Raw genomic sequence first — 18,041 nt, 5'->3', positions numbered from 1 at the left:
GGTTCGGATGAGGTTCAGCTGCTGATGTTCGGCTGCTGATGTTCGGCTGCTCAGGTTCAGCTGCTGAGGTTCAGCTGAGGTTCAGCTGAGGTTCGGCTGCTGAGGTTCGGCTGCTGAGGTTCAGCTGCTGAGGTTCAGCTGCTGAGGTTCAGCTGCTGAGGTTCAGCTGAGGGTCGGGGTGGTAGTAGCTGAGAGTCAGGCTCTGACTCCAGCAGCGGAAGACGAAAGGTGGCGGGTGACAAGCATTCCTTTTGACCCGGAAAACCACCGAAATAAAAACCAGGAGGTCATGAAGTCCAGTTCTTGGTTGGACCGGTTCCAGGACTCAGCAGGGCGTCCCAAAGGCCTCTGCAGGGTCCTTCTCTCTGTCCGGTTCTGGAGCCGGCCCGCTCCTCATCGCCTTCTCCTTGCAGGGGGGAAACAGGGAGGGGGAGGGGGAGGTGGGCGAGGACAGGGCGGAGGTGGCGGCGGTGGACGAGGAGGAGGAGGAGGATGAAGAGTTGGTGTCCGGGAGGCACTCCTCGCAGCAGCAGCAGCAGCAGTCCATGAAGGCCTGGCCCAGGGAGCGGCACAGGCACAGCAGCAGAACCGGCGTCGCAGAACACCGAAGGAACAGCAGGAACTGTTCCACCAGAGCCAGCGCCGGCAGAACCGGGACCGGGACGGAGACGTAGGACAGGATGATGTTGGAGACGCTGAGCGGCAGGTTACAGGTGACGTACAGGACGGTGAGCGCCATCAAGGCCGAGCGCAGCCGCTGCTCCCTGACGTGCTGCTTCTTCTTCGCCGAGGAGGAGGAGTTCGCCTTCTCGCCCTCCGGTTTCCGTGGTAACCGCTGGGCTAAGACCCGCCTCGTCACCAGGTCGCAGGCCAGCGTGAAGAGCAGCGGCAGGCACAGGTAGCAGCCGAAGACCCACCAGACCCGCGCCTCCTGGTAGGTCAGAACCAGAGCGAAGACGCTCTCCGGCAGCTGTGGGGACGGAGCGCGGACGCACACGTCCACCTTCAACGCATCGCTGCGAGCCCTCAGCGCCGCCACGAGCGAGGAGGCCGGCCGGCCCTGCTGGAGGTCAGAGGTCAGCGCGGGCAGGCTGACGGTCTCCTGGACGAGCTGCCACAGCAGCAGCTCCGGGGCCGCCAGCACCATGGACCCCACCCAGACCACGCCCACCTTGGACAGGATGGAGCCACAGGGCTCCGCCTTCGGAGCCTGACGAGGGGCGGGGCCTGTGGCGGCGTGGAAACGATCGATGCTCAGGGCACAGAGGCTGAAGGTGGCCACACCCAGAGAGGTCACCTGACAGGAAGTGAAAGAAAGATTTATCGTTTTTTTACAACTTTTATATGAAAGTTTCCGTCAGCGTCAGAGTTATTTTTACCTGCAGAACTGAAACAGAAGAAGAGTTCATTTGATATCAGAGCTGATTAAACCTGTTTTCACATCAGATCTTACATTAAATCATTAATTATTGATCCATTCCACTGAAAGGTGTCAGTAAAATATCCAGGATGAGGGAAGCAGCCCGGGGAGACCCGGCTCCAGCAGGTTCTGAACACGGACAGCTGAGGGAGTCGTGGTTCTGGTCCTCCCTCAGAGAGCTTAATGACCACTAAAGGTTCAGCTAATTAACACTGAGCTGTAATTAGCACAAGAATAGTTGAACTAACAGAACACGGGGGCAGCTGGCAGCTTCGACACTCGGCTGCTTGAAAACCGTTAATTAATGAGCAGCAAACAGAGGAAATCATTAACATCATAAAGGTTCGGCGCCGAGGCCAGCGGACTGAATTTAATAAATTCAAACTTTTTTTGTTTATTAGAATAAACCCAGCTGCCTGTTCACTCTGTCAAATTCATGTTTTCATTCAGTTTGGACCCACAGGTTCTGAACCTCAGGGTCCAAACGGGTCGTTCAGAGGAAAGTTCTGAAGAACCCCTGATAGAAACCAACAAACTTCGGTTCTGGTTCTGTAACTAGTTTTCCTTTGGCTGATTTCAGTCCAGAACCAGGACCAGAACTAGGACCAGGACCAGGACCAGAACCTCCAGAACTCAGAAATAAACCAGATTTAAAGATTAAATTGGATCTTTAGCCTCTTTTTAAGAGTTTTAAGATAATAATTTAATTACTGCAGTAAAGTGTGGCTAAACTTTAGTTTTATTTATTTATTGTTGTTTTCAGGATAAAGTTCTTGTTTATTTCCCTTATGGGACTCTTTAAACAACATTAATATAAAATAAATCTGTTATAAAGTAAAATATTTGTTATAAACAGTCTTTCTCTGAGGTAAGCTTCCCGCCACCCTTCAAACAGGTTAATTAAATGTTCTGATTGTTAAATTAAACAGTTTAAAGATTAAATCCAAACCTCACCTCCAGGTACGGCACGAGCCGGCACGACACGTCTCCTAGCAACCGCTTCAAGGTGAGCTCGTGGAAGATGACCACAGGTAGGCAGAAGAAGAGCACGAGGAAGTCCCAGAAGGCCAGCCCCGCCAGGACGCAGTTCCACGCGCTCTTCAGGTAAACGTTGTGCCACACGATGCACATGAGCGCGAGGTTCCCCACGATTCCCGCCGCGAACAGCACGAGCGCGAGCAGCAGCACCGCGTAGGCCCACACCGAGCCGCCGCTGACCGGGGACAGGGGGTGGAGGAGCCCCGGGGCCCCGGAGCCGCGGCCGGAGGTCGAGTTCGGCGGCGGGGCGGTGGTGAACAAGAAGCCCGGGTCGCCGCGCGGAGGAAGCGGGTCTCTCCTCCTGAAAGCCCCGTCTTTGGCCCCTCGGGGGACCCGGTGCGGAGCGCTCCCCTCCATCCCCTCCATCCCCGCAGCATCCTCCGCCGGGATCCCCGGAGCTGCGAGGACCTGAGGGAGCTCCGCGGTCCGGACCAGCAGGACCAGGAGGCACCAGAGCGGGCTCATGTTGTTCAGCGGGTCCGATTCCTTCACTAAAACCTGAGACAAAAAGGATCCGAACCGAACCTGCGCTGGTTCCGATCAACAACTTTCAGAAACTGCAGAAAAGTTCGGGGTCAAAATAAACAAAACACAACACGGAGCTTCCGGTGATGCGTTTCAAAATAAAAGCTCAGAACACCGAGCTTCCGGCGAGACGTTTCAAAATAAAAGTTCATAAAACAGAGCTTCCGGTGAAACAAAATAAAAGCTCATAAAACCGAGCTTCCGGTAAATATCAAAATAAAAGCTCATAACACCGAGCTTCCGGCGAGACGTTTCAAAATAAAAGTTCATAAAACAGAGCTTCCGGTGAAACAAAATAAAAGCTCATAACACCGAGCTTCCGGTGAGACGTTTTAAAATAAAAGTTCATAAAACAGAGCTTCCGGTGAAACAAAATAAAAGCTCATAACACCGAGCTTCCGGTGAGACGTTTCAAAATAAAAGTTCATAAAACAGAGCTTCCGGTGAAACAAAATAAAAGCCCATAAAACCGAGCTTCCGGTAAATATCAAAATAAAAGCTCATAACACCGAGCTTCCGGACGTTTCAAAATAAAAGTTCATAAAACAGAGCTTCCGGTGAAACAAAATAAAAGCTCATAACACCGAGCTTCCGGTGAAAATTAAAATAAAAAACTAACATAAAAAAACAAAAAAATTAAACTGGAATCCCTGAACTGCAGTGAGCCGAGAGTGCTACACTTTAACACAAAAACAATTATGGAAAATTGTCAACAAATAAATTTTAAGAAGATATTTCACATTTATAAATAAATAAAATTATTAGTAAATCAAAATAGAGATAATTTTTATGTAAAAATCAGATAAAGACCAAGCTGCTCAATAATCCAGGTAGATGAATCTAACGATGACTCTAACCTTGTTAGATTCAAGATCTTTTTTTTACCTGCAGCCTTAATCCAGTTCCTGTATTTAAAAATATAAATTTATAATCTCAGATGTTCTGAAAGAAAAACTCAAACTGAAGTCAATGATTTAAACCACTTTGTTTGATTATTTTAATAAGTGATGAACTGTAAAAAACAAAGTACATTAACTTATATGAATTTTTAACATATATTCTGTATATATGAGCTTTTTTTTTAAACATGTGAGCAGTTTCTACAGCTGGTTTGTTTGTCTTTAGCAGTTCATTAATTTAAGATCAACAAAAAAAACCTAAAACTAAAGAAAAACATTGACCAGAATAAAGAAAAAAGATCTGAAACTCAGGTTTAAACTCTCACTTGATGTTTGACGGGTCAATTAGGACCTGAATGCAACACAAAGACTACATTTCCCATAATTCTCAGCTCTTCCGGGCGCCCCTCAGCTTCCTCCGGGCGTCTCTGTGCTTCTTCCGGTACTCCTGCAGAAAAAGACACCCGGGTCAACGAACTGAAGCGGTGCGTTTACAGACGCCCCAGCTGGAGGCGACAGGTGAGTTTGGATGAAAACCCACAGGTGCGGTCAGATATTCACCTGTCTGAGCGTGCTCCTCCCCTCCTCCCACTGCTCCCTCTGCTCCTCCAGCTGAGACGGCCTGCAGAACAAACTGGGACCTTCTGGAGGAGACAAACGAAGAACCGAGGTCACAAAAAAACGTTCAGGAAGTTTAACTTTTACCTCCCGGTTTAAATAATCTTACCTTCCAGTCTGCTGTCATCAGAGAAGAAGAAGAAGAAGTCAGGGTTGGAAGGAGTTTCCTTTCTGTGAGCAACAAACAGATTATATTTAATTGTTTAATTAAAACGTTTGTCAATCAGCAGAAAAACTGATCAGATCCGAAATAAACAACAAACGTTCAGTTTGCAGCTTTATAAACATCTGTTTCTACTCAAACTGAAGCACTTCACAGAACTAATGTCATCTTTGTTCTCACTCTGAAGTTTTAGCTGCGACGCTGCGTGGCTCCTCTTCCTCCTCCTCCTCCTCCTCCGAGCTGCTGTCATGGTAACGAGGGTCTTGATGCCAGGAGACCTTTGGAGCCTGTATCGTCTCTGCCTGGTACTCAGCTGGAATGAACACAAAAAGATCATTTCTGTCAAACTATCAGCTGAAATCAGCTGAAATCAGCTGAAACTGAGCTGCTAAAGCTAAAAGAAGCAGAACATTAGCTTAACAGGAGCAAAATTCTAGCTAATATCAAAAGGCTAGCTAAAAGCTAAAGCAACAGGCTAAAAGTAGCAAAAAGCTAAAAGTTATGAGGCAGTAGCTAAAGGCTAAAAGTAGCTGAATGGTAGCTAAAACATAAAATCAGCAAAAGGTTAAATATAAGCAGCTAAAAGCAGCAGAGAATAAAGTTTCTGACTGAAGAGATTCATGTGTTCATATGGCTGAGTGAATAAACTGTATGAACGGCTGAATTCACAGGATTAACTCACTCATCTCTCCACTTCCTGTCTCCACGTCGTCTCCGAAGAAGGAAAACTTGAATCCAGAGGACTCGTTGTTCTCGCTGCTGAGACCAGCTGAGAGGAGCCGCTCTTCCTCCTCCTCCCCGCCTCCCTCCTCTTCCTCCAGCTGATCCCAGTTCGGGTTCTGTCCTTCAGAACCGTCATCCTTCGTCGGACCGAACACGGTCTTCAGGTCCCCGGACACGTTGTAATAAATCTCTTTGGAGACTTCAGGAAGCTTCTGAGCTTCCTCCCTCTTCTTCCTCCTCGCCGACTTGCTGTAAGAAGCGGAGAGTCAGTTCATGTGTTCATAAGAACATCCTGGATCTCGTTTCACCACTTCATAATCTGTCACAATCCCCCGGAGGGGACAGAACGTTAGCTTTCCTGCCAGTAATGTTTTTGTCTGCTAACCTTTAGCTGCTTCCAGGTAGCGTGTTGCTACTTTTGGCTAGTTTGTTCCCTGACAGCTCACCTTCAGCTCCTTCAGCTGCTGTTTCAGCTGAAGCTGAGCTGTGAAAGTGAAGTTTTCAGTAATGAGAGCCTTTCGTTCTCACCTGTCCTTCTTGGTCTCGTCAGGTTTGGTCTCGAAGGCGGCGTGTTCCTCTCTGCTCGGGTCGTAGTGCAGCGCTGACATGTCTCTGCAAACACAAGCAGGTTCCTAACTCATCCTTTAAAGATCCCAGGTTTCAGAGATCCAGGCTGACCTGAATCTTTTAGCTTTGCTCGTCGTCTTGCTGCCGGTTTGTCGGCTGCTCCCGAGGACGCTCTGCAGGATGGACAGAGTCTTCTTCTTCTCCTCCTGCAGAGCCTCATCATCCTCCATCAGGCTCTCCTTCACTTCTGAAACACAAACACGGGATTCATCTTCACTCGCAGACTTCCAGCAGTTTCTCCCCTCCTTTAAAACAGCTGATCCTGCTTCTCCACCTGTCTGCTGCTCCTCCTCCTCCTCCTCCTCTTCATCCTCCATGAAGCGTGAATCCATCCGGAACCGCTCGTCTGTTCCGAAGCGAGACTGCAGCGCCATCAGCTGGAAAAAACACCAAAGTTCTCCTTCTTGGTGGTCAGAACCTTTCAGAACCATGAAGAAACAATAAAAGTCTTCTTCACCTTCTGTCCTGCTCGACCTTCAAACTCAGGCCTGATGTCAAACCTGCCGCCGTCCTCTTCATCACCACCCTCGTCATCTTCACTGTCAGCAAACAGCCGAGGGCCCGAAGGTTTCAGCTGAACCTGGAAACAGGAAGTTTAAACTTTACCTCCTTTCTTCAAAAAGAAAACCTAAATATCACCAGCAGCTGATCCACACTCGCCTCCTTCTGATTGGCTGCTGCCCCGCCCCCCTCCTCCTCTGATTGGCTCGTCTTTGAAACGGCCTCCTGCTGTTCTTCATCCTCCTCCTCTTCCTCATCAGAACCGAAGACAATGTGTTTCCCTGCACTCGGAGCCGGGGCGTCCTGATGGAGATCAACATGGTCACCACATCTGGAAACATCTGGAGTCTACAAAACCTTCTTCACCCACCAGGTTGGCCAGAGCTCCTCGGATCAACTTCCTGTGTTCTTCAGCTTCTTCCTGTCTCTGCTGGAGAGCAGCCAGCCTCCTCATGTTGGCCTTCCTCTGCAGCTCCTCTTCCTCCTCAGCTCCTAACGCCACCCGGGAAGGAGCCTGCTCTTCCTCCTCTTTCTCCTCTTCCTCCTCGTCCTCCTCTTCCTCCTCGCCGTGCGGCGCAGGACTGACCTGCAGCTCCTCTTCCTCCTCGTCCTCCTCTTCCTCCTCGCCGTGCGGCGCAGGACTGACCTGCAGCTCCTCTTCCTCCTCGTCCTCCTCTTCCTCCTCGCCGTGCGGCGCAGGACTGACCTGCAGCTCCTCTTCCTCCTCGTCCTCCTCTTCCTCCTCGTCCTCCTCTTCCTCCTCCTCCTCCTCCTCCTCCTCTTCCTCCTCCTCCTCCTCCTCCTCTTCCTCCTCCTCCTCCTCCTCCTCTTCCTCCTCGTCCTCCTCTTCCTCCTCGTCCTCCTCTTCCTCCTCGTCCTCCTCTTCTTCCTCATCCCTGCCAGACGAAGAGCCAGTCTGTGGATTCAGAAGAACTTGATGAAGAACAGTTTTTGCAGCTTTAGATGAAGCCACATTCTTCACCTCCTCCTCCTTTTCAGATTCAGAGTTCAGCTTCTGTTTGTCAGCTTCTCTTCCTCCTCCCTCCTCTTCCTCTCTCTGTCCCTCGTCTCTTCCTGAAGTGTCCATCAGTGATTTCGTCCCCATGAAGGCGGGCAGCGGCGTCATGGTGGCGCCTTTTCTTTTCCTCTTCTTCTTCTTCTGCTGCTCTTCGTCCTCGCTGCTGTCCTCCCCCAGGATGGACGCCAGGATTTCTTCGGGCGTGGTTCCTTTCTTGGGCGCCGGTCGCTCTGCGGGGCTGGAAGCGCCGGAGCTGAGGATTCTGGGAGCTGTAGTCTCAGCCAGCTTCTGTAAATCAGCGAGGGAGATCTCCAGGTGGGTGACGTTAGAAAACATGGCTTCATATCCAGAATCCAGAGACGAGGAAGACGACTCTCCCTCCTCTTCCTCTGAGGAGGAGCGCTGTGTCGGAGGGAGGACTGCAGGTCGATGTGACGATGAAGGTTTGCTGCAGGGAAGCAGGACGTCCTTCTTCGTCTTCTTGTTGTTTGAACAGCGTTCGATCGTTTGGGCTGAAGGTTTGTTTCTGGATGCAAACAGCTCGTCTGTGTCGGCCGAGTCGTACTCATCCTCACCTCTGTCATCTGGAATCACACAGAGTTCAAACCTTCTGATTGAATGTTAACAAATGACATGAAATAAACAAAACAAAACATGAACTATCTTTGCTTCATAGTGTCTGAAATGAAATAAAAAGATTTACTGCATTTTAAAAAATGTTTGGTTGAATTTTCAGCATCACAAACCAAAACACTGAAAGAAAAAGTTAAATTCTGACCCTAAAACAGGATCCTTCTGTCACCTTGTTGTCCTGATTTGACCAAGTAGTCAATTCCCACCACCTCCAGGTTATTGTCCTCCACTTCCTGCTGCAGTGCATCATGGGAGTTCTGCTGAGCTGCCACCAGCCTGCGGACTTCCTCGTCCGAGTCGCTGTCAGAAAAACGTCTCCCCTTCCACTGAGCTGCTCTGTGATTGGATGGAAGTTGTGACCCGTTGGTGAGCCGATGGACTTCAGTGTGATGGTCAGAACCGATGGTCCGCTCAGATCTAAACAACAACAACATCAATAACAACAACAACAAACATCCCCAGAGTTTGATCTAAATCTGAAACTGTTTCAAACGAGTCCCAGAATGAACTGAGATTCAACGAGAAGTCCCTGAACACAACACTCTAAATATGGATGGACATCCATCCATCCATCCAACCTTCCATGCATCCATCCAACCTTCCATGCATCCATCCATCCATCCACTCATCCATCCATCCAACATCCATCCATCCATCCGTCCGTCCGTCCGTCCATCCATCCATCCATCCAACCATCCATCCATCCATGCATCCAACATCCATCCATCCATCCAACCATCCAACCATCCATCCGTCCATCCATCCACTCATCCATCCATGCATCCAACATCCATCCATCCATCCAACCATCCAACCATCCATCCACTCATCCATCCAACCAACCATCCAACCGTCCATCCATCCATCCATCCAACATCCATCCATCCATCTATCCATCCATCCAACCGTCCATCCATCCAACCGTCCATCCAGCCATCCATCCAACCGTCCATCCATCCATCCAACATCCATCCATCCATCCACCCATCCATCCAACCGTCCATCCATCCATCCATCCATCCATCCATCCCCAGAGAACAGTGTCCAAACATGGACGGAGTGGTGAACTGCTCTCTGTTCTCCTCGACAGATCGGTTTAATTTACTCCTTAAACTGTTTTTATCAGTAAATGGAAACACTGAGAGAGAAAAAGGTTGGAAATAACTGAGGATCTGTAAGAATGATTTATACAGCACAAAATCCTGACAGAAACAAAACAAGAAGGAATTATAGAGAAGCTGTAAACTAAAGCATCAGCAGGTAGAACCACAGAAGGATTACCTGTTTCTGCTCAGAACGCTGCAGATGTTTCCTGCATCTGTTCGATTCTTTTTGGGTCTTGACGGCTCAAAGGGGGGGAACTCGCCCCGCCTCTTCTTGCTGATGTCATCATCGCCTCCCTGAAGCTCCCAGGTGAGCTGGGTCACAGGTGTGGACCCGTCTGCGGTGGTCCGGTCCAGCCTGCGGATGTTGTGGCAGTACTTTGATGGGTCGTACTTCGCAGTTCGAGCTTTGGTGCCTTTCTGACATCTGAGCTGCAGGACAGGAAGCACTCGACCAAATTTACTGACCACCCAGTCCTAAAAGCAGAGAAACCTGGATGAAACCCTCAGAAAAGTTCCTTTGCATCCCATAAAGACAACGATCAGACAGTTTCACTCTGAGGAGTCTCACCAATAATGTGGAAGGATTTCTTTCTCCATAATAAAAACTCACAGAATGACATCTGTAGGTTTATTAAACAGACAATTACTGCACAAAAATATAAACCGAACAGAGGTCAGAGGTCAGAGGTCAGAACGCCTGTCAGTTCTGGTCATCAGGACCCAGTTTGGTCCAAACTTCAGCTGTCGGACAGATCAGCCCAAACCATCAGCCCTCCACCACCGTGCTGACAGCTGCAGTGCATTCTGGGTAAACATCTGTCCTCTGGTCTGGTTCTGCTCCAGAAGTCTTCTGGTTCCTTCAGAGGAACCTAAGTTTATCTGCCATGTTGTTTTTAGAGAGAAGAGGCTTTGACCTTTGACCTGCTGACTGAGGCCTGTAGAGTCTGTCTGTGTACAAAAGTCATTAACAGATTTTCATGAAATTCTCAGGAAACGTCAAACATGGAACACGGAACAAGTGATTAGATTTTGGTGGTGATCCAGTCAAAGTTCAAGGTCAAAGGTCAAAGGTCCCAGATCAGCCTGTGTTTTAACTCTGCAGCTGGACACCTCATGGGTCAAGGGTGATCACTGTTGATTTCAAGGTTCATGAGGTCAAAGGTCAGGCTCACAGGTAACCTCTCTGCTCCTACAGGTGAGCCTTTAGTTCCTGGTTGTGTCCGTTGGTTTGTCTGTCTGTCAGCAAAGATCAGGTAAAAACTGATGAAACAAACAAAAACAATGGATTCATTTTTGGTTCTGATCCAGATTGGAGGTCTGTGATCCCTGAGAGCTTCTAGTTCAGACTGTTTGTAACCGTGTGGTTCAAAGGTCAATGACTGCACCGTCTGTTCCAGTCTTCATAAAGTTGTTATAAACTGAACTACACAGATAAAAATATAAAAACAGTTTTACAGCAGCTGAAAGGTGCAACTATAAACCTGGAAATTAGTCTCTCAGGTGATCTAAATGATTGAGATTACCTGAGTTACACCTGATCCAAACCAGGAAACAGGTCATGATTCTCTGTCTCTACAGAGAGACTCGGAGCCGATCAGACACAGCTTCAGAGCAAACTCCCAGCTTCCTCTGAGTCCAGCTGCAGGAGAGAAAACCTGCTGCTTCAAGCTGAAGGTGAGTCGGAGCAAAAACACTCAGTTAGAGGAGGGAGGGGAGCCATGACTGACTGGACTTTCTGTCTGCTGTGTCTTCAGCTTCACTCAGAGTCCAAATGGCTTCCAGATCAGAGGAGGATCTCTGCTGTCCGGTCTGTCAGGAGGTCTTCAGAGATCCTGTTCTTCTGTCCTGTAGCCACAGCTTCTGTAAAGTCTGTCTGAAGGACTGGTGGAGACAGAAACCAACACAGGAGTGTCCAGTTTGTAAGAGAAGATCTTCAAAGTCTGATCCACCCTGTAACCGGGCTCTGAAGAACCTCTGTGAGTCCTTCTTACAGGAGAAACATCAGAGAGCTTCAGAGGCTCTCTGCAGTCTGCACTCTGAGAAACTCAGACTCTTCTGTCTGGACCATCAGGAACCAGTTTGTCTCGTCTGCAGAGACTCAAAGAAACACACCGACCACAGATTCAGACCCATTGATGAAGCTGCTCAGGATCACAGAGAGGATCTGCTGAGATCCCTGGAACCATTAAAGCAGAAACTGGAGCTCCAGAAGAAAGTTCAACCTGAGTTGGATCAGACAGCAGAACACATGAAGGTCCAGGCCCGACACACAGAGAGGCAGATTAAGGAGCAGTTTAAGAAGCTTCACCAGTTTCTAACAGAGGAAGAGGAGGCCAGGCTGGCTGCACTGAGGGAGGAAGAGGAGCAGAAGAGTGGGATGATGAAGGACAAGATGGAGGCTCTGAGCAGACAGATAGCAGCTCTTTCAGACACAGTCAGAGCCACAGAGGAGGAGCTGAGAGCTGAAGACGTCTCATTCCTGCACAACTACAAGGCTGCAGTGGAAAGAGTCCAGCGCTGCCCCCTGCTGGATGATCCACAGCTGCCCTCAGGAGCTCTGATAGACCAGGCCAAACACCTGGGCAACCTGGCCTTCAACATCTGGAACAACATGAAGGACGTGGTCTCCTACACTCCCATCATTCTGGACCCAAACACAGCTGGTCCAGGACTCATCCTGTCTGAAGATCTGACCAGTCTGAGAACAGGAGATGATCAGCAGCTTCCTGATAATCCTGAGAGGTTTAATGAATTCTTGTATGTTCTGAGTTCTGAGGGATTTAACTCAGGGAATCACAGCTGGGATGTTGATGTTGGAGACAGTAAAATCTGGATACTCGGTGTGTTAGCAGAGTCTGTCCAGAGGAAGGGAAGAGTAGGGACTGAAATATGGGGATTGGGGTTCTTTCAAGATGAATACATAGCAGGGTCACCAGCAGCTCCTCCCAAAGTTCTCTCAGTCCAGCAGAAGCTGCAGAGGATCAGAGTGAATCTGGACTGGAACAGAGGAAAGCTGTCGTTCTCTGATCCTGATACAAACACACACATACACACCTTCACACACACTTTCACTGAGACGATGTTTCCAGTATTTGTTTCTTTAAATCAAATGAAAATCTCCTCAGAGAAGATCTCAGTGAGCAAACAGCAGCTCTGATGTTCTTCCTGCTGAAAACAAAGTTAAACCTTATTGATCAGTTTGAAGCTCAGTGATCTGAAACAGGAAGTTGGAGATGTATTCTGGTTCATGACAAACATGAAGTAAATACTCCTCCACTGGCTTAACACAAGAAACTGGAAGTATGTTTTTCATTATGTTGTTTTTGTTCTTTAGATTGAATTAAACTCCATTTAAACACCAGTCAGGAGTCACTTCATTTGTTTTTAACTTTGTGCTGATACTCAAATCCTCAGAGTTTGAAGATTTTGTTTTTAATTATGACTGATAATCAGTTTAGTTTTTGGTTTAAACTTCTTTAAACCTAAAACTTCTGAAGTCAAACAGGAAGTACAGGATGAACGAACCTTGTGTCCCGGCACTTCGGAGCCCGGCACCGCAGCCTTCATGGTGAAGTTTTCCACTCCAGCTTTGCTCAGCGAGTCCAGAAGCTTCTGTGTCTGATCTTCAGCTGCAGACTGATGGAGATGCTGCTCCGCGGCCTCCTGCCGCTCCTGAGCCAACCTGAAACACCAAAACAGATTCAGAGCTTCAGGTACATTCAGCAGAGTTCAAACATATTTAAACTACTTTCTGCAACAACCTGCTCCTCCTGATTTGGAACAAAGGTGCATCTAAAGACTTTACACAGCAACAAGTACTTATAAAATAAATAATGTTAGAGTCTCAGACCTGTGCAGGAAACTCTCCTTGGCTGCTTCAATCTGCAGAGTTCCTCCTTTCCATTTGGATTTGTTAAGAACCGTTAAACCTGCAGAGGGAACAGATTTCATGTTGATGCTTCAAGAAATTACACTTTCTGTGAAAACACAGTGTGAGCGCTGAGCCACTGCTGAAATCTGCTGGAGAAGCTGAAAAACTAAAGTATCAAAGGGATGGATAGAAGCTAAATATACCAACAAGCGATCTAAAAGCTAGAAGCAGCAAAACATCAGCTAAAAGCTAAAAATAGTGTCAACAGGCTGGTTAGAAGGTGAAAATATCAAAAGTTAGCTAAAAGCTAAAAGTAGATGATTTCAAAGAAAACAATGTTTCTGAAGGATTTGAAGAAATATTTGTAAATAAAATTAAATAAAAAAGTAAAATAACCAGAAGTCTCAGCTTCCATCTCCTGAAGAAGCTGAAGATTTTCATATATAAACAAAAACAGCTCAGAGTCTGCAGAACTAATTCAATTACAAAATGTATAAACATAAACTCCATAAAATCTGCTCTGATTTCTGACTAAATGTTTCAAACATGTTTCATTTCCAGGATGCACTTTATTACAGCCGATGATTAAAAGATTAAAAATCAGGAATAGAGCGACGCGGTGCTTCTTACTGTTAAAAGTTAAACCTGAATAAAGGAGTTTTAAGATTACATAACCAACAATCTTTTTGTATCATAAGAAGTAAATAAATACTGATAATATTTAAGTTCTTTCAGTTCAAATGATGTTCTTCACTTACATTTCTTCAGGTCAGCGTCTGAAATGTTGATGTTGATGTAGCCGAAGGTTTTATAAGGAACACCTGAAGATAAATGAACAAATAAACAGTTGATAAGTTTCTGACGATGTGAAGCAGGTGGTTATATTATTAATGATTTCAACAGCTTGAACAAGTTTTTTAAATCTCTGTCGGTGTAAATCAGATTCCTCACCTCCCTCGTCCCTCCTGGTCCGCAGCTCCACCTCCTCCACCTCCCCAAACTTTCCAAACCGGTCCTTTAGATCCTTCTGGGTCACCGTGTGGCTCAGCCCGCCGACATACAGCCGCCGCCGCATGGCTCCGTGTTCACTGCAGACACAACATACACGTTACTGTCCTTTAGCTCTTTATCACATGTAAGCAGCAGTTTGGACTTAAAACAAATATAATAACTTCTATTTCAAACAGTCTGCAAATCCTCTGGTTCCCAAGCTTTTCAGGTTGAGAACCATAAAATAAAAGCAGCAGAGACTGTTGAGCTCCACTATTGTTGGTTAAAACTGATTAATGAATCATCTAAAGAACCTCATTAAACTTAGATATCATGTTTTCACCCATCTATGACTACTGTTTCATTTCTCCAACAATTAAGTGAATAAGCTTTTGACATTAAAGTTATTTATTTATTAAAGTTATTTATTCCTACAAATCTTCTCAAGACCCCCCACCTGGTGTTTCACGGCCCACACTGAGCCCCACTGCTCTAACCCACAGAAAATCACATTATTACTGCCCCGTTTGTTAGATTGTTAATCAGATAAAATATAAGACACACACGTATAGAAACAGAAAGGTACAACTCTCAGAATGGACAGAAAACAGTAGAACGAACCGGTGTTTGAGTGTAACGATCGTAGAACCATGAATTTCTCTCATCGACAAACTCAAACACAAAAAAACCTGAAGGACACAAAAAAACTGAGCAAAATAAAATCTCTTTCTCTACAGTAAACAGTCAGGTAACTAATGTGACCGAGTCATAACCTCTAAGTTGTCTGTTTAGTTTTAAACAGACACGGATAACACAAACTTCACCACTGTTTACCTCACATGGATCCACACGGTGCTACTATTTTCTGAGTCCGGCTAACATTTCCTGTTTCTGCAAAAGTTCCGCTGTTATTAAATTTTACACCAAGTTTCAAGGAAAACGTGTGGACATTAAAATGTACTATATGTATACAGAAAAGAATTATTTAAAAAAAAAAACAAATAACGCTATTAGTGAAGAATATTGTATTTAAAAAAAAAATAAAATTACGGTTAATTATTTTTTCCGGGACCAGTTTGGTTGGGTCCTTTCAGCTGTCTCGATGGGGATTTCTCCTCATTGCAAATCGGTCAGATCTGTTTTCAGTGTCCAGTAATGACTTTAAAACACATATAAATGATACTTAAATTTATTAAATTGATAATTGTGAGAAGTTTATTTAAAGAACCCACCTGTCCGTCTAAAGAAACTTCACAAAAACGCGAGTCCACCCCTCCATCTTCAGGGAGAGGTGGTACAGTCCATCGAGCGCGAGGCTACAAACGTTTCTGCTCGTCAGAGGAAAACAAATCAGGTAAAAAAGTCTTTAAAAGTGTTTATCTGTAGAACCGTCTTTGTGCTGATTATTTTTTACTACGAAACATTGTTTATTTATGTCATATATCAACATGTGTCACGTATGTTGTAAATAAAAGCGGTAAGTTAAGTTTTTTTAAGTTTGCTTGTTTTGAGTAAACACGTCATTTTTATGCGATTTTTATCATGTTTCTCTGCCACTATCACAGCATTTTACTGCTAACCAGCAGAGTTAACTAACAACTAACAACGATAAAACTGCTCACTCTGACATCTGTCACCAGCCATAACATTATGACCACCTGTCTGACACTGAGTAGCTCCTCCTAAGCTCCTGACCCATGGAGGTGTGGGTCTAATGGACCTCTGAGGGTCTGCTGGGGTGTCTGGACCCGAACCATCAGTAGCAGAACCTTAAAGTCCCGAAGCAGGGAAGTGTGTCCTTCATCCAGAACATTTCACAAATGCTAGACTGGGTTGAGATCTGGAGAATCTGGAGAAGAAGTCCAGCTAGTCTTGAAGCTTTGTGAGGCGGGGAACATTATCCTGAACGATGTGACCGGTTTCTGGTCCGGTAATATTTACATCAAGAGCAGAACCACATTACAGAGTTTGGGGTTCTGTTGTTGGACAAATTTAGGTGGAATCGGACCACCGCAGAACATCCTGAGACACATCTGTGAAGCTTTCCCAGTTTGGTCAAAGTCACTTAAATCCTCTCTGCTCACTTTTTCCTTAACTCCAGTTTAATGTCCTTCAGGGAAATTTGCTTTGCAGCCAGGTGAAAACAATAAACAATTACAAACTGAGCTCCATAAAACATTAGATAAAATCAACAAAGAGAAACACTAGACTTTAGGAGGGAAATCATCCTGAGTCATCAGACCCACTGAAACAAGATTTTCCTGTTTAATAAACACTGTTTTGTTTTTAACTTGGTGATCAGGTCCGCACAGACGAAGTGAAGATGAGTGAGGAGGACATGGAGGAGGTGAACGTCCTGCAGGCTCAGATCAAACTTCTGCAGAAAGAAATCAAAGCTTTGCAGCAGCAACAGCAGGACGACTGCAGGGACATGACGTTTCACTTCACAGGACAAATGCAGAAGGCCCTGTGAGTTCAGATTTCTCCCTTCTTGTTGTTTCACTAACAGAAAGATTCATTTCTTAAACGTGTATTTGTTTATCTCCACAGAGCATACATGTGTGGACGGACAGGAGGTAGAGGGAAGCAGACGGTGGTGTCCAGGCTGAAGGAGGAGGTGGAGGAGCTGGAGGAGGATCTGAAGCTGCAGACCCAGATGAATGGCATCAATCTGAGCAGCTGCATCACAAAAACTCTGCAGAGCAGTAAGAATACACATCTGTTTGATTAGATTCAGTCATTTATCAGGAACTCTGTGAAACAACGAGTGGATTATTGGGTCAAAGTAAGAAGCTGCAGTCCTGATCATCTCATGTACAAAATAATGTTTATTTACCAAAATACTGCAGTTTACTTGTCTTTTATTCACTACTACAAACAGAGTTAATCTGAGGTGTTTTATTGGATCTAAGGTGTGTAAACAGCTTGTTCTGGTATAAAACATCTGGATTAAAATGTATTTGTTGTTTTCCTGTGTTTGTGTTTGCCAGGCGGCAAAAAGACGGTCCAGAAGCTCTGTTTATCGGGTCGCTGCTCCGAACTCGTTTTTCAACTCGAGTTTCAGCTCTCCGAGGTCCAGGTGGGTCATTTTACTCGTGAACTTTAATTTATCTCCTCTGTGTGGTGGACAGATAACTGCATCATTCATTCATCATATTTTACTTTCATGTTAGAATGAAAATCTTATTTCTGGTCGGTTGTTTTCATCGAACTCAGCAGAAGAGAGGAACTCTTTACAGCTTCTTCTTGTTGACTTAAGGGTTTTTAATCAGGAAACAGTATCTGAAGTAATCTCAGGGAGGAGTAAACTATCCGATGAGCAGAAAACAGAGAAACCTTCAGAAGAGTTTCTGTGTTTCAGCAGCAGAGGGAGACAGAGTCATGCTCAGCAGTTCACTGAAACTAAAGGAAGAAAATCTGACATTTAACACTTAAAAACCAGAGAAGAGTCATTTTCAGATCATCCAGGAAGAATCTAGGATTCTTAAGATATTCTCCTCTGTTCTTTTCTTTCTTTGAAACCATCCTGAGTCACTTTATCTCTGCTGTCACAAAAATCTCATTTTTATCAAACTGTACTCAGATTCAGGAGGACATTTAAAGTCCAGTTACCCTCTGGTCATCTCTGTAAACCAGCCGAGCTTTAATGGACGACTGTTTAAACTGACGTCGTGTTTTCTACAGGAGGGTCTGAGAACTGAGCGGACCATCAGTGACCTGAACGTGGTTCTGGACTCCAGCGACCTGCAGAGCTTCAGCAGCTTCATGTTGAGGTACGACCGCCGCAGAGGAACGATGAACCGACCAGCGGAGAAACGAAACAGCTTTCAACTCTTTGAGTGTTTCCTCGCCCCTGGTCTTTAACTCCGAGTGTTTCCCCGCCCCTGGTCTTTAACTCCGAGTGTTTCC

General features: G+C 46.0%; 4 protein-coding genes across 5 annotated transcripts in view; 2 read left to right on the top strand and 2 right to left on the bottom strand.

Annotated features, from left to right (window-relative positions):
* Positions 1-9: 9 nt before the first annotated feature.
* gpr37l1a (G protein-coupled receptor 37 like 1a) lies at positions 10-3,035 on the bottom strand. Its single transcript, XM_017403951.3, has 2 exons — positions 2,375-3,035; positions 10-1,297 (listed from the first exon to the last, which is right to left on the bottom strand). Exons 1-2 carry the CDS (start codon positions 2,921-2,923, stop codon positions 326-328), a joined length of 1,521 nt encoding a protein of 506 aa, XP_017259440.1. The 5' UTR covers positions 2,924-3,035; the 3' UTR covers positions 10-325.
* A 916-nt stretch (positions 3,036-3,951) lies between these two features.
* On the bottom strand, positions 3,952-14,960 carry nol8 (nucleolar protein 8). Its single transcript, XM_017403953.3, has 19 exons — positions 14,754-14,960; positions 14,094-14,230; positions 13,901-13,963; positions 13,122-13,200; positions 12,797-12,953; positions 9,447-9,745; positions 8,335-8,582; positions 7,449-8,116; positions 7,210-7,394; positions 6,885-7,095; positions 6,471-6,593; positions 6,288-6,390; positions 6,065-6,197; positions 5,915-5,998; positions 5,346-5,635; positions 4,844-4,976; positions 4,610-4,671; positions 4,444-4,526; positions 3,952-4,330 (listed from the first exon to the last, which is right to left on the bottom strand). The coding sequence occupies exons 1-19, from the start codon at positions 14,795-14,797 to the stop codon at positions 4,271-4,273; spliced, it is 3,162 nt and encodes a 1,053-aa protein (XP_017259442.1). The 5' UTR covers positions 14,798-14,960; the 3' UTR covers positions 3,952-4,270.
* Positions 10,820-12,567, top strand: LOC108228403 (nuclear factor 7, brain-like). Its single transcript, XM_017403952.3, has 2 exons — positions 10,820-10,945; positions 11,026-12,567. Exon 2 carries the CDS (start codon positions 11,043-11,045, stop codon positions 12,426-12,428), a length of 1,386 nt encoding a protein of 461 aa, XP_017259441.1. The 5' UTR covers positions 10,820-10,945; positions 11,026-11,042; the 3' UTR covers positions 12,429-12,567.
* A 419-nt stretch (positions 14,961-15,379) lies between the features above and the next one.
* The window catches only part of cenpp (centromere protein P), a 56,822-nt gene continuing 54,160 nt past the window's right edge, over positions 15,380-18,041 (top strand). Inside the window, exons 1-5 of one of the 2 annotated variants that reach the window (XM_037975253.1) lie at positions 15,380-15,486; positions 16,435-16,601; positions 16,683-16,837; positions 17,123-17,211; positions 17,817-17,905. In XM_037975253.1, the coding sequence (XP_037831181.1) occupies positions 16,456-16,601; positions 16,683-16,837; positions 17,123-17,211; positions 17,817-17,905 (479 nt within the window). In that variant the 5' untranslated portion in view covers positions 15,380-15,486; positions 16,435-16,455. Of the gene's footprint in view, positions 15,610-16,434; positions 16,602-16,682; positions 16,838-17,122; positions 17,212-17,816; positions 17,906-18,041 lie in introns of both variants that reach the window. The other variant, XM_037975254.1, reaches the window with a different exon arrangement.

The sequence above is a fragment of the Kryptolebias marmoratus genome, linkage group LG4 (genome assembly GCF_001649575.2).
Source record: "Kryptolebias marmoratus isolate JLee-2015 linkage group LG4, ASM164957v2, whole genome shotgun sequence".
Lineage (NCBI taxonomy): Eukaryota > Metazoa > Chordata > Actinopteri > Cyprinodontiformes > Rivulidae > Kryptolebias > Kryptolebias marmoratus.
This window is presented reverse-complemented; position numbering and strand designations above follow the sequence as displayed.

What these genes read in the sequence shown, in the direction of transcription:
- nol8 (XM_017403953.3), bottom strand. Translation starts at nt 14,797, where the DNA reads ATGAGAGAAATTCATGGTTCTACGATCGTTACACTCAAACACCG. An exon ending in GACCAGGAGGGACGAGGGAG is followed by an intron (nt 13,964 to 14,093) that starts GTGAGGAATCTG and finishes ATTTATCTTCAG; the next exon opens with GTGTTCCTTATAAAACCTTC. An exon ending in CCGAAGTGCCGGGACACAAG is followed by an intron (nt 9,746 to 12,796) that starts GTTCGTTCATCC and finishes CTCTGCTTTTAG; the next exon opens with GACTGGGTGGTCAGTAAATT.
- LOC108228403 (XM_017403952.3), top strand. Translation starts at nt 11,043, where the DNA reads ATGGCTTCCAGATCAGAGGAGGATCTCTGCTGTCCGGTCTGTCAGGAG.
- gpr37l1a (XM_017403951.3), bottom strand. Translation starts at nt 2,923, where the DNA reads ATGAGCCCGCTCTGGTGCCTCCTGGTCCTGCTGGTCCGGACCGCGGAG. An exon ending in GGCTCGTGCCGTACCTGGAG is followed by an intron (nt 1,298 to 2,374) that starts GTGAGGTTTGGA and finishes ACTTCCTGTCAG; the next exon opens with GTGACCTCTCTGGGTGTGGC.